The 15,453-nt window shown below is 33.1% G+C and overlaps 1 protein-coding gene across 1 annotated transcript; it reads right to left on the bottom strand.

Annotated features, from left to right (window-relative positions):
• Nucleotides 12,231-13,523, bottom strand: LOC110267209. Its single transcript, XM_021112371.1, has 2 exons — nt 13,042-13,523; nt 12,231-12,474 (listed from the first exon to the last, which is right to left on the bottom strand). Exons 1-2 carry the CDS (start codon nt 13,273-13,275, stop codon nt 12,328-12,330), a joined length of 381 nt encoding a protein of 126 aa, XP_020968030.1. The 5' UTR covers nt 13,276-13,523; the 3' UTR covers nt 12,231-12,327.

Here is a 15,453-nt window from a genome sequence, read left to right as displayed (position 1 = left end):
AAAAAGCTTGCTATGTATGAAAAGAGTTGAATTTTTATCGATAAAAATGTGTCAAATTTTTTTTGCTACATAGGTGAGAACTGGATAAGTACACTTGTTAAGGAGAAAAAATGTAATAGGTAGTTGTCTAAATTTTGCTATCTTTTAGAGCGCTTGACTGAAAATAAATAACAGAATCTTTAGGAATCAAGAAGTAGGTGTTGTAGAGGTAGTTAACAAATCGATTAGAAATTACAAAGAGTGGAGTAGTATTTGATCTTTTGAATTGTTGATGGTTTTGCCGAAAATAACTAAGAGTTTGGTTTATTTTATTTGTCTAATATTTTTGCATTGTTACTCCACCTTGATTAGTTGAGATTTTTGTTTCAAAAAAAAAAGGTTTAACTTTAAAGGTAGAAATGTCAGTAAACAGTAAATCGATTTAATCTGATTCAATTTACTATATATATGTTGCATAAATACTCTAACTAAATTGAATTCAATTAATTCAATTTACATAGAATATGTATCTCTTTTTTGTTTTAAGACATTGGTGTAATATTGAAGTGCATTTGAATTATTTATGTGAAATACCCTACATATTTAAATTTTATTATTTTATTTGTGTAGTATTATTTTAAGAGTATTATTAATTTGTGCCCTATTATTACAAAAATTATTTATTTTTATATTTTCAATGCATTAAATACATCAAAAATATTAAAAAAAATTCTATTGTTATCTTTTTAAAATGTGTCTTTATTTTTTAGAATACAAGTTAACTAAATCCTTATTTTAATTGTTCCGGATGATAAAAGTACCATATTAATAAATGTGTATTGACTTTTGAAAATTGTTAGACCGTTAGAAGGTAATTAAAATTTATTATTTTTTATCATTATTTTTAGTTATTAACTCAATTCTTTTAGTTTAGTAATCTAATAACGTGTTTTATTTTACAAATTAATGATAAAAAATAATAAATTTTAATAGTATTCTAGTATTTCTTTTGAATTTTATTTAGAGGATAATTGTATTGTAAAAAAAGTATGATTGGGCACAACTAAAAAAAAATGCTGAAATTATGGCCAAATAATTTGCAATAATTTTTTCAGGATTTGTCCAGCTTCTACAAATCCGAAATGCCATCCAATAATTTCAAGCCATTGAAACAATAGTTTGGCTCAATTCGCCGCAGACTCAATTCAACGAATCATGAAAGCCGCTTATTAGATTAGCCTTTTTTTTATCATTTTAGGGATTCTTTGGTAATTTGATGTATAATAAAAAAATAAATGATTAACTTGAAAACGGACCGTACATGCAATAGCAGATTTCCACTAAAATAGTGTGGTATATGTGAAAGCTTTCCTATACCATTATTTTGATAGTGGAAGATTTGACTGGACTAGATCTCGTAGATTTTTTGTCCCTCTTTTGAAGATTTTTCAACGAAATTTTTTTTTTATATTTGATTATTTAATTTCTGTCATTATATTTGCTACTTAGAGTATTTTTGAAGTTGCCTATTTAATTGCACAAATTGTGAAAAAATTATTTTTGGTGCTTCCGCTATTAGACAGATTTTGATTGAACCTAAATTTTTCCAACAAAGTGGTATCAGAATTTTGGTTGTTTATTTTGGTGATGATTAAATAGAAGAAAATACTCATGAACCAAATATGGTCATATTAAATTCTAAAAATTACTCGATTTGAAAGACTCTCATAGAAGATATGTTGTATAGGAAGGATTTGTATAATTCTGTGGAGGGGGATAAATTCAAAGGAACTAAATCCGACGCTAAATGGAAGAAGTTGAATCGAAAAGCAGTTGCTTTGATTAGGCAATGACTCGATCTTAGCGTGTATTCACATGTTGACACCAAAACGAATGTCGAGAGAATGTGAAAAAAAAATTGAAGGAGTTATATAGGAAGAAAAATGTGCAAAACAAAGTATTCTTGATTAGAAAGCTAGTTAATATGAAGTATATTAAAGGTAAATCAATGCCGGAATACTTGAGCATTTTTCAGGAGACAGTGAACCAACAGACAAATAATGAAATCACTTTAAATGATGAGTTACAAGTCTTGTTGTTGTTGAGTTCTTTGCTTAAAAGTTGGGAAGTTCTGGTTATGACACTGACTAACTCAACTCCAAAAGAGAAGTTGACATTAGCAATGGTTAAAGAAAGCATGTTAAATGAAGAAGCCAGAAGAGAGCGATGTTTGATTAATGCCTCCTCCCAATCAAAAGCACTTATTTCAGAGTCACGGGAGAGAATTTAAAGTAGAAAACTTCACAGTTCTAACATGTCAGAGAGTCGAAACAAGTCAAGAAAAAAGTAAAAACCAAGAATAGAGCTCATTTGTCACCACTATAAAAAGCCGAAACACATCAAGAGGTATTATAGGTTCTTAAAAAGAGAACATTTAAGGAGAAGAACCAAAGACAAAGGTAAAGATAGTAATAAAGAATTGTTGCTATTGTTTATGAAGATATTCTTATCACCTATGATGAAAATTATATTAATATTGTCTGCGATGATTTCACTTAGATTATAGATTCTGGTGCCTCGTGTCATATCATTCCGAGGCGTGAAATTTTCACTTCTTACACTACTGAAAATTTTGGTAAGATCAAATTGGGAGATAAAAGAGTGTGTGATATTATTAGTATGGGTGATGTGTGGCTTGAAACAAACATGGGATGCAAGTTGCAGTTGAACAATGTTAGGCATGCGCCAGATATGCGATTCAATCTGATTTCAGCGAAGACATTGGATCAAGAGGGATATTGCACTTCTTTTGGAAGTGAAAATTGTAAGATTACCAGAGGAGCTCTCATTATTGTAAAGAAGACAATAGTCTCACTACTCTTTACCGATTGCAAGAAAAGTTGTGCAAAAAAGAGGTAAATGTAGCTGATGATTTCTCTTCTGATTTGTGGCATATGCGTCTTGGTCACTTGAGTGAAAAAGGACTAAGTGTCTTAGCCCAGAAGCATTCACTTTCAGTGAAAGGTACAACCTTAAATACTTGTACTTATTGTTTTGTTGGTAAGCATGTTAGAGTATCATTTCATAGTTCTGGACCTTATAGAAAATTATATGTTCTAGATTTAGTTTACACTGATATTTGTATTATGAATTCTAAGATAATAGGCGGTGCATCATACTTTGTTACCTTTATTGATGATTATTCTCAAAAAATGTGGGCTTTTGTTTTGAAATCTAAAGATCAGGTGCTTGATATTTCCAAAGACTTTCATGTAAGTTGAAAGAGAAATAGGAAGAAAATTGAAATGTGTTCGAGTAGATAATAGTGCTGAATATAGAGATCCGTTTGAAAAGTATTGTAAAGGACATGGAATCAAATTTGAGAAGACGGTTCCTAAGAATTCTCAGCATAATAGAATTGCAGAGAGAATCAATCGCGACATCAACGATAGAGTCAGGTGTATGCTCTCTCGTGTAAAATTGTCTAAATTCTTTTGGGGTGAAGCGATGTGGACTGCAGTAGATTTAATCAACCTTTCTCCTTCAGTTTCACTAAATGGTGATGTTTTAAAGAAAGTTTGAAAAGGGAAAGATGTCTCCTATAGTCACTTGTAAGTATTTGGCAGCAGGATTTTTGTTCACATTCTAAGAGATGAAAGGTCCAAATTTGATAGAAAGCTAAAGCAGTGTATCTTCATGGGTTATGGTCACGAAGACCTTGGTTACAGATTATATCCAGTGAGCAAAAAAATAATTAGAAGTCGATATGTGATTATTCTTGAAGACCAAACTATTAAAGACCTTGAGAAGATAGGTATGCCAACAATAATTGTTAGACGTTCTGCTGATGATGAACCTGGTCATTCGATTAGACCTCCTGTTGATGGGGGAGATGTACAAGTTGATAATGATAGTGATGATTTGCATGATGAACCTACACCTCAACCTGAGGTGTCAAATGCAAAAGCTTTACCAGATGTTGAAGGGTTTATGGTTTAGGGTTTAGGGTTGAGCCTAAATTGTGAATTCTACTAGAAAGCGTCACCCTTCTCAGAGATACTCTTCTCATGAGTATGTGATGAATACTGAAATTGGAGAGGCAGATAGCTACCAAGATGCTATGTCTAATGAGCATAAACAAGATTAGTTGAAGGCCATGCAAAAAGAAATAAAATCCTTGCATGAGAATCATAGGTTTGAATTGGTGATGCTGTCAAAGGGTAAAAGAGTATTCAAGAATAAATGAGTGTTCAAATTAAAAACGGATGAAAATGTCTCACGATCAAGGTACAAAACTCGGTTGTTTGTGAAAGATTTTGAGCAAAAAAAAGGTATTAATTTTGAGGATATTTTCTCTCCAGTTGTAAAGATATCCTCTATTCGAGCTGTTTTTGGATTGGCAGATAACTTGAATTTAGATGTTGAACAGCATGATATGAAGACTGCATTCCTTCACGGTGATATAGATAAAGAAATTTATATGGAGTAATCAGAGGGTATTGAGGTTAAAAGAAATGAGCACCTTGTATGCAAGTTAAAAAAGAGCTTATATGGGTTGAAGCAACCACTAATGCAGTGGTACAGGAAGTTTGATTCTTTCATAGAAGGTCATGGATATAGTAAGACTTCTTCTGACCATTGATGTATGTTAAAAAAAATTCTCTTGTGGTGATTTTATAATTCTCTTACTTTATGTTGATGACATGTTGATTGTTAGTTATGACACTAAGAAAATTGAAAGTCTTAAGAAAGACTTGAACAAATTTTTTGCTATGAAGGATTTGGGTCCTGTAAAGAAAATTCTTGGCATGAGTATCACTCGTGACAGGAAGAATGGAAAACTATGGTTGTCACAGCAGAAATATATTAGAAGGTTTTAGAGAGGTTTAGCATGAGCAATTCTAAATCTGTTAATATTCCACTTGCTAGTCATTTCAAGATGAGTTCGCAACAATATCCTAGAAGTGAGAAAGAAAAAGCAGAAATGAAAAAAAATCCATATACATCTGTGGTTGGCAGTTTGATGTATGCTATGATTTACACCAGGCCGAATATTGCTCTTGCCATTGGAGTTGTTAGTCGATTTCTCTCTAATTCTAGCAAAGAACACTGACAAGCAGTGAAATAGATTCTCAGATACTTTAATGGTACTTTCAGAGTTTGTTTATGTTTTGGGAGTGGTCAACGTGTGTTGGATGGTTACACAGATGTAGATATGGTTGAGGATCTTGATTCAAGAAAGTCTACTTCTGGTTAAATGATGAATTTTGTAGTGGGAGCTGTGTAATGGCAATTCCGACTTTAGAAATGTGTTGTTTTGTCTACTACAGAGGCAGAATACATTACTGTTGTTGAAACTTCTAAGAAAATTTTGTAGATGAAGAAATTTTTACAAAAATTAGGCATCAATCAAGAGAAGTTTGTGTTATTTTGCGACAGTCAGAATGCTATCCATCTCAGCAAGAATCCGATGTTTCATTCTAGATTGAAGTACATAGAGGTGAGGTATCATTGGATACGTCAAGCGCTTGAGATGAAATTATATACACTTGAGAAGATTCATATTGATGACAATGATTCAGATATGATGACTAAGAGTTTATCTACAGTGAAGTTTGATTCCTAAAAAAAGAAGGCGTGCTTAGTGGAACAGCCTATTCCAACTTGAGTCGGGAAGAGGGAGATTTGTTGGTGGGGCCCCAACTCAAGTAGCCACCTGTTGGCCCTCTTCTAGTGCTCTTCCTCCTTCCCATCCACTTGACTTCAGGTTTGATTTTCTCTCCTATGTATCTGAAGCAATTAGACATATAGGGTTTATAATTATGAAATAGTTAGGGTTTGATTTTGTTAATTATAATTTCTGTGATTCTGAGTTGCTGGATTTATTTAGGGTTTTGTTAATTTCTTATTAATAACTCTGATTCTATGCTGAACATATAGGAGTATAGGACTTATAATTATGAAATACTTAGGGTTTGATTTTGTTAATTATAACTTCTAAGATTCTAAGTTGTTGAATTTGTTTAGGATTTTGTTAATTTCTTGTTAATAACTCTGATTCTATGCTTCTGAGTTGTTGGGTTCAAATTTGCTTGTTTTACTTAGTTCAAATACTGTGATGCTGTGGTTTTGATTCTGTGAGTATATGATTCTGAATTATTTTTGGTTTTCTGCACTTATTTTGCCTATTTTAAAACTTTGTTAATAATACTGATGAGTTATTGTGCTTGTTTATTGATTTTGTTAATTTCAGTTGCTTGTTTTGAGTTGATTTTATGATTTAATTTATTAATAATTCCGATTCTGTGATTCTGATCTGCTGGGTTGAATTTATTTTTACTTGTTTTGAGCTGATTTTGTGATTCAATTTGTTAATAACTCCAATTCTGTGATTCTGAGTTGCTGGTTCATATATTTAAGTTTATGTTGTTTTAACTCTAATTTGTTAATAACTCTAATTTTTTTATTTAATTTATGATGTATGTTAACATATTTATTTTTGTGTTATTTTAAGGGGTTAAGTTCGATTTTGGTCCCTAACGTAGAGGTCGAAAATCGATTTCGTCCCCAGCTTTTTTTTTCGCTACAAAATGGTCCCCAAAGTTTCTGTTTGTTTTAAAATCGTCCTTCGGACGAAAATACCCCTCCCTCCCTCCCCTCTTCTTCCCCTTCTTCCTCAAAATTATGCAGAAGCACAAGCAGAAACAGAACCAAAAGTAACAACAACAATTAATCAAACAGAAGCAGCAGCAGGACAACAACAACAACAATGAATTACCAATGAATCAACAATGGAATCAAGTAGAAATAGAAGAAGCAGGAGTAAAAACAGAAACAGAACAACAACAACAATAATAATGAAATAATATAATCAATCAGAAGCAGAATGAAAGAAGAAGAAGAGGAAGAAGAAGAATGGAAGCAAAAGCAGAATCCGGCGAGCCACCCGAACGACGATGAGCAACGGCCATCGAGCAAAGAAGAGCAGCAGTGGCAGCGGCGGCGACGAATAATTACCGTATATTTGTCAATAGGATATTCTCAAGATGAACACAGTAATAGAGGTTCCTTTGACCTACGGTTGTCATAGTAATAAACAATGTATTTATTATACTTTGATTCCGGACACCTAATACCCTAGGATGCTAGTTGAATGGATATTGGGTATGATTTAAATACTTGTAGAATTAATTATTAGTCAATAAGGAATCCGTCAACTCTCGGTAAAGAGTTTGAGCTCTATGATTATAATGACTGAGATGAATAAAACCTTGGCCAAGGAGATTGAATGAATGAAGAAATGAGTTTCTTAGGTCATTCGCAATTCATTATAATAATGATAACAAGTTAGAGTTTGACAATTAAACCATACACTAAGGGTTAACCAAGAGCTAGAAAGATTGAAGGAATTATACTTTGTTCTTCTAAGGTTCTTAGTAAAAATATATTACTTCATACTATCGGGTCGTTGAGGAGTGTTGCTAGACGCCAACCTTGATTAGTAAATTTAGTATGACTAATTTACTACCCGTTTAGTATTGAACCTATAGGGTCACACACTAACGAGTGTTTTAATCTTTCCTATAGAATTATTTAATTATTATTTTGATTTGATCAAATAAATAATTATATTAATTCAAATGGAATATTATTATATTCTTTGCTAGCACCAAGAATATAATAATAGTATGATAATTGAGAATATTAAATAAGATTTGAGAATAATTAGTTATTCTATTTCTAAATTTGGATGAGATCCTAACTGATTCTGTTTTCAAATTGAGTTATGATATGATTCATAAATTTGAAGGATTCAAATTTAGAATTTCAAGATATGATTTAAATTTTAATTGAGATTCAAATTTAAAATCAATAACAAATCTCATACTATATATATGTACGTCAAGAGTACAGGAAACAGATAAGAATAAAACAGAATGGTTTTATTCCTTTACCTCTACACACATAAATGTATGTGAGCCTCATTCTTGGAGAAGAATTTTATGGTGTGCAAAGAGTTGCAAGAGGTTTCTCAATTTAGATCAGATGTCCATTGGTCAAGGAGTTGACAGCAAATGTTGGTCTCGGTGTGGATACGCATAAAGTCTTCGTACAATCGAAGAATAAAGTTTTTACTAAAGCGTCTAAAGGTATTTAGATCTGATCTATATATATTATTGGAATAAAGTTTAAACACAAAAATAGATCTTTAGGATTACCTTCTTTTCTTCCGTTGCGTGTTATGAACACACGGTAATCCTTCACATTAACCTGATAAACTTGTTCTATCTTTTATGAAATTTTAGTATGTTATTTCTGGTATAGAGATGAACATTATATATAACTTGCTAGTTGTATTGCTTTCTCTTTTATTCGATTTGAAATACCCACTTTGTGGAGAGTTTATGTTGATTCTATCCGTTTTGATTATGTATTTTGTTGATTATTGGGATGTCTTAGTACTTCTAGGAAGACTGATTGTGTACCTATTATTTTGATAGTGGAAGATTTTACTGGAATAGGTCTCGTGGATTTTTTTTTTTGTCCTTCTTTTGGAGATTTTTCCACGATAAAAAATTTTTAGTATTTGATTATTTAATTTGTGTCACTATATTTGGGGAACGGATCCTCTCCAGTGGAGGAAAAAATTGACCCTGTCTAGTGGAAGATCTCAACCTTTAATAAAATCAATTGTCCTAATTATAACTATAATTATGGCTATCACTTTCTTTTTCTAGTATTCTCACGTTCCAGCTTCTTTTATTTTTATTATCTTCCCGCGCTTATTTTCTCTTTGCCATCTTCTCTGAAAAATTAAACTTTTGAACTTCTATTATATTCTTCTTTTCAAGCATTGATGTCTTGTGATGCTAATAGAAGGCCATTACAAACTTATTTTGAGGATAACGATTCTTCTCCTTTGACATTGAGGTTTTGTGTTTTCATTCTCATTCTCATTCTCTTTTATCTAATTTCTTTACTCAAGTCTTCCTTTCTAATCATTTGCTAATATATTCAGTTTGATATTATTTTTTTTTCAAGCTATAAGTTTTCTGATTGAAAATTAGTAAACCGTATTATATGAGTACTTTTGTTTTTTAATATTCATATTCCTATAATTGAATCTTTAAATTAGTTTTTCTGTTAACAATAAAAAAAAGTAATTTTTTAATATTTTTTCTTTTGGGTTTTTTATCTTAGGATGTCCAACGATTCTAATATTTTCTTGAATGTCCAAAATATGGACGTAGAATTTGATTGGCTACCTAAATTAGACAAAACCTTTGATACTGTAGAAGAGGCATGGCAATTTTGGATTAATTATGGTAGGAGGATTAGCAACACTTCACAACAACAACAAGACAAGGTAGTTTAGTAATTTATTAAATAGTAGGAGGTATGAGTACAATATTAAATACTTTAAATTTTTATATTTTTTTTATATTTATTTTAGATTATTTTAATTTTTATAAGTTGTTTTCGTTTTCATGTTATACAGGTCATTAAGTTGTATGGTTCAATATCTCAAGAACATGATCATGGCTTTAATAGGTTATTAATGATAAGTTTTGTTAATTATTTGTAAAATGATACTTATATATTATTTAACATGATAAATTTTTTTATTGGTGTTTAACATTATTATGATTATTTATATCCAATAGGAACCATTGGATGTATTTCTTCAACTAAATACATTTGTGAACAATCAAGAAAGTTTATAAAATTTAAGGTAATTTTTAGTTATAAAATATCTCAATAAATAATTAGTTACATTATTGAAAACAAATTAGCATAGTAATACTTTATTTACTTCTTTCACTTAATAACAATTTTATATTGATTTTTTTTTTTGTAGAATCTTGGATGCATACTAACAGAGCTTTTTGATGCCAAATATGCTTGGATTGCTATTAATCATAGAAAATATTTGACTGAATTATTGAAATAGAGTTGTAATAGATCTCACAAAAATAAGATAGTGTAAAAGAGAAGAAGGATCTGTTATTTATAATTTATTTTTTGGGATACTTATCTTAAAATTTCATATTGTAATTTTACTATTTTGATTGATTAGAACTTGTATATAATCTTTTTTCTCTATTTCAATTGGTATCTTTATAATTCCATATCTCAAATTACAGAACATATACAATTACTTTAAAAAATAAATTCATGCACAATAAATTTATTCCCATACCAATTCGTACTTAATATCCTATTGCAATTTTGAACAGATATTTTCTTCTCATGCTTTTTATCTTCAACATTAGAATTTTCATACGAGTCAGACAATTAAGTGTTATCATCTCTTGGTGAAACTCTTTATAAAAGCGTTCGCTTAAACTGATTGGATCTTCGCTAACTCATTTACTCTGACAATAATCTACAAAATTGACAATTATCTGCAGAATTTGAAAATTGCAGACTCAAATACTGTCAATCACCACTAAATATGATTAAGGTCTAAATAATGAAAATAGGGTACCAACATTACGGATAAGTAAAGTCATCAAATTTTTTATAAATTAAACATGATGAAACCATAAGATGATTGTAGGAACAATAAAACTGTTAGGGGTGTGCATGGTCCGGCCCAACTCGAAGACCCAACCCGGTCCCGAATACTTTACTAATTTGGTGTGATTTCACCGGGTCTGGGGCCGGGTAAGGGTCTAAAAAATAGACTCGGTAATTATTTCGGGTCGGGTCCGGGTCATGGCTCGGGTCACCCGAAATCGGCCCGGTGGCCCGGTCATCATGCACAATTAATATTTTGTGTTATTAGTTATTATAAGACTATAAGTTAATATTTTATGTTTAAAATGCATAAGATTTTAGACGAATGCATAATCTTGTGTTATTTGTATTGATTTAAATATTTGGTGTTATTAGACAATATTAGTATTGATTATCGTTATGCTTTAATTTTAGAGAAGAGTTGGTTCTTGTTATATTTTTCTAAGTGAATTTTACTATGTCAAATAATGGTTGGAATATTGGAAATTTAGATATTTTCACATGCTAGTTTATAAGAAGGTATTAAGGTAATGTAATGTTAATGACCCAGTTTTCACCCGATTTTTACCCGGTATAATCGTGGCCCAAAAGTGTATAGGTTTTATCGAGTCTAGGGTCGGGTTCGGGTCTAATAAATAGGCCCGGTATATATTTTAGGCCGGGTCTTGGTCACATCAAACCCGGTTTCACCCGACTCATGCACACCCCTAAAAACTGTTTACGCAGGCAGACCTTACAACACATATCCTCTAGATTCTCATTGGTCTCCTATACTTATTTTAAAGTGATACCAAATGCCTAATTCAAAACACAGAATCCTGAAAATAATTTTATTTGAAAAAAAAAGACAGCATTTTTAGAAGCAAACACAAATAAAAAAAAAATCAAAAGAATTGAATAAAATATTATAAAATAGCAAACACAAATTATGGCAATTCAAAGAAAAAAAATTACTTTTTTTTCATCTTGTCATCCACATCAATAATAAGATCATTCATATCCAAATGCATAAGGTACCTGCCTAATTGCAAAACCAACCACACAAATTCAAACCAATTATTATCAACAAGGATTATTAATTTAGGGATTTAGTGATTAAGAAAGAGAGAAAGAAAAACGTGAAAAAATGTATTCAAACCTTAGATTCTACTCGCAGAGCTGTTGAAGCGGGAGAAAGAAGACTAGGAATGAAGGTTATTCTTCTTGTTGTTACTGCTGGGAAAGAGAATAGAACGAGTGGAGTGTGGAATTGAAGATAAGAAGAAGAGTTTAAAAAATTTGAGAAAAGAGAGCTTCTTGTTGTTGTTACTGTTGTGACAGAAGAAAATGTACTCGTGAAAAGTGAAATCAAAGAGAAGAAGGGTTTGTAAAATTGGGAAAGTGATAGTCATAATTATAGTTATAATTAGCACCATTGATTTTGTTAAGGGTTGAGATCTTCTACTGGACAGCGTTAATTTTTTTCTCCACTTGAGAGAATTCGTTCCTCTATATTTACTGTTTGGAATATCTTCAAAGTTGCTTATTTAATTACACATGTTGTAAAAAAATTATTTAGTGCTTTTAGTATTAGACAAGTTGTTATTTAACCTCAATTTTCTCAACAAAATATGATATATTCCTTTATCACGTACATGACAATGATGCCAGAAATAAAAGGAACATCATCATTATCTCCTTAATTCGAAAAAATAATTACAAAAAATAGCAATTTGAATCAGCTTCACTAATAATAATGGAGAATCCTAATTTCTTCAGTCATCAGCTCTTTATATTTCAATTGGTTTCAATCATGGGAAGATAATTGCCAATACGGAAAAGCTATCACTAGGAAAGATTCGGAGTTAAAATTTGACATATAAATTTAGAGTGCTGAAGCAATTTTGACAACTGAGAGGCAGCAGGTGAAGATGTGGTTGCGGTGGCACGTGCTTGAGGCGGTGAGGAAACAACACCAGATTGAGATGTTGGCTTCTGATTAAAAAAAACAACAAAATCAGTTACATACAATTAGAGACAGAGCAGACACATAACAGAATATCAAGATTTTTAATTTTTTACACATCTCTTCGGTTTGGTTCGGTTGGATTTGGTTGGTTTTAAATAATTGAGAACCGGAAAAAGATGAATTTAATCTGACTCTTATTTTTAGATTGATATTGGTCAGATTAATTCAAGTTAATCAATGTCAAATTGTTCTTAGCTCATGTGGAAGAAATGAAGAAACGGCAATGGAAAATTGAAACATGAATATCTTTTTTATTATTATTTCCACTATGTAAGTTGTAAGCATTCACATATTCACAAAATGTTAAGACACAGAGGCAGAGCAAACAATTATTTGTATTTGATATAAACCATGGCTGTGTCCATCTTGAACAACTTTTGGAGATTAACAACCTTCAGAAAAGGTTGATTTAGGGGTCAATAAGGCAAGGTAAGGGGGGAAAAAGTGGGTGAATATGGAAAATCCCTATGACTTTATGGTACATTTTTTTTTTGCACAAAATGTTAGACTAAGGAATATAATCAAGACCTAACTGGAAGAACTTTAGGCAAAGCCTCATGAGTAGTGACAGATAGAGTCTGCATTTTGCAATCTGATGAGATGAATTGTTGAGAGCTTTCATCACCCAAAGAGGTGATCTTGTTGATTAATTGCAACAAAACTTGCTCAAGTTCTTGCCCATCACTCCATGGATGGATTTCAGCCTTAAGAAGCAAAGGGTCTTTGCAGATTAAATAGCACACTGGAAAGTTCTTCCTTGGCATCATGAAATCTCTCTCTCTAAGCCTCAAGCTCGGGCAATAATCACCACTTCCATCACCAAGATATATGATCCTCTTGTTCTCATCACCATTGTTGGATAGTGAATCTTGTATCCGCTCTATGATTAAACCCTGAATTCATCATTGAAAAAAAAATACAATGTCATCTAAATAGATGTCACATTTGGTACTATAGTCAATTTTTTATACACATACTAGTTGAATAGTTATTCAAAACCTTAGATTTGATTGGTGAATATTATAAATTAATTTTTGCACTCTCAATAGTCAAGGCATACTAATTAAATTCAATTAGTTATTCACAAAATTATAAAATGAGGTTGATAAGATTTTTCGGCTCAAAAATTTTAATATGGGAAGTAAAGTGGTGTTTTGGTTAGAAATGGGGAAATATGGTGTTTTACCCAATGGTGGATTCAAGTTCAACATGCAGGGGCGTGGTGGCTGCGACAAGTGTCAGGTGAGATGACGTGGCGCAGGATGAGTGGGACACGGTGGCATCACGTGGGGGCGTGCTAACCTACCACGTGGGGGCGTGATGATGAGGTGGCGGAGCAAGAACAGACCACATAGGCACCACGTGGGGGCGTGATGATGACGTGGCGGAAGGTGAATGGGCCACGCAAGTATCACGTGGGGGCATGTTGATGACGTGGCGCTGGAAGAATTGGCAACGTAGGCATCACACTGGAAGAATTAGCATACGCCGACAATCTCAACATATGTCCGAATGAGCGCATGTACCAATCCCGATACTCCGGGGTCGGTATGAAGTCCCATGTCAGAAGGGGGTGTAGATCCCGGAGTCGAGTGTTTCGCCTGTTGCCCCACTCCGCTATCCACTCCCTAAGCAAAATTGTCCAGTCATAAAGCTGCACTCCGCGAAGAGCCATGCAATGTTGCTCCAGTGGAATGTCCCTTGGTATTCGCGCGGGAGGGGGGGCTGTGCGAACCCAAACTGACGCATCACTCGGTCCGCAGGGTGCCACTCGATACACTCGAATGACAACAACGGAGCAACGATATCACACACATCAAAATGTCCATGTAACTCGCCGGGATGATCATTCCTTCGTACAGCTGCCACTCAAACTGCCACAGATAGTTCGAATGTCATAACCCTAACATTAATGTCTGGATCTAGGATTCATTAAAACCATAAATATTTACCTCCTGCATGTAGTCTATATCATGCCTAAATGTCACAACAGTCTTCTCTAACCACGCTGTACTCCGTTTCGAATGACTCCACCTGAAACATGATACAGTGAAAAAATTTATGTAAGTAACCGTAACTGAAACATGCATAATGAATATAATCTCCGACAAGAACCATAGATATTTACCTCATGGCAACTGGTATCTCAGCAGGTGGAAGGATATGTCTCGGTACGGGCGAAATACACGGCATTCGCTCCCATGTCCAAACAAACAACAGATTAAGAGGACCATCCATCTCCCTCGTATCATATCGTGATGCACCGCATAGTGCTCTGTAAAGATGAGCGAGACATCCTGAACCCCAACTATAAGTATGGATCCGCTCGAAATCGCGAAGCAATGGTAGATACTTCGCATGGGCGTATGCGGTCGACTTATCTGTGAATAGGGTCGACCCTAACAGACAGAAAATCTGACATCTCACATATCTTCTTATGGACTCCTCAGTGTCCAACGACTCCTCATCTCTGACACATCAAACCCAACCAAGCTTTATATAGGATTTCGAATTACGACTGAGCACCGGGGCACGGCCGAATATTGCCATGCTCTGACTCTAAACAAAATCACTACTACTGTCAGTCCATCCACTCACAGGCTCTCCATCAATTGGTAAGCCAAATATATGTGCGACATCTTCCAATGTCACTGTAACCTCACCCGCCGGCAACACAAAAGTGGGAGTCTCCGGCCTCCACCTTTCAACCAGAGCAGCTAACAACGAGTGAGATCCTCTTATCATCCCAATCCTAGATACGTGGTAGAATCCGGTGGCACGTAAGTAGTTTTCGACCCTCGGGTTCCAACTCTGTGGCGGATCCAGTTTACGCACCAACAAATTTCTGTTGAGCTGCATCAACAAAATTATATTTATTATATTACTTATAAATATTCATTTATTAATAAACAAATATTAATAAATGGATTTATAAAATGCATGTG

This window comes from Arachis ipaensis, chromosome B09 (assembly GCF_000816755.2).
Source record: "Arachis ipaensis cultivar K30076 chromosome B09, Araip1.1, whole genome shotgun sequence".
In the NCBI taxonomy this organism is placed as follows: domain Eukaryota; kingdom Viridiplantae; phylum Streptophyta; class Magnoliopsida; order Fabales; family Fabaceae; genus Arachis; species Arachis ipaensis.
This window is presented reverse-complemented; position numbering and strand designations above follow the sequence as displayed.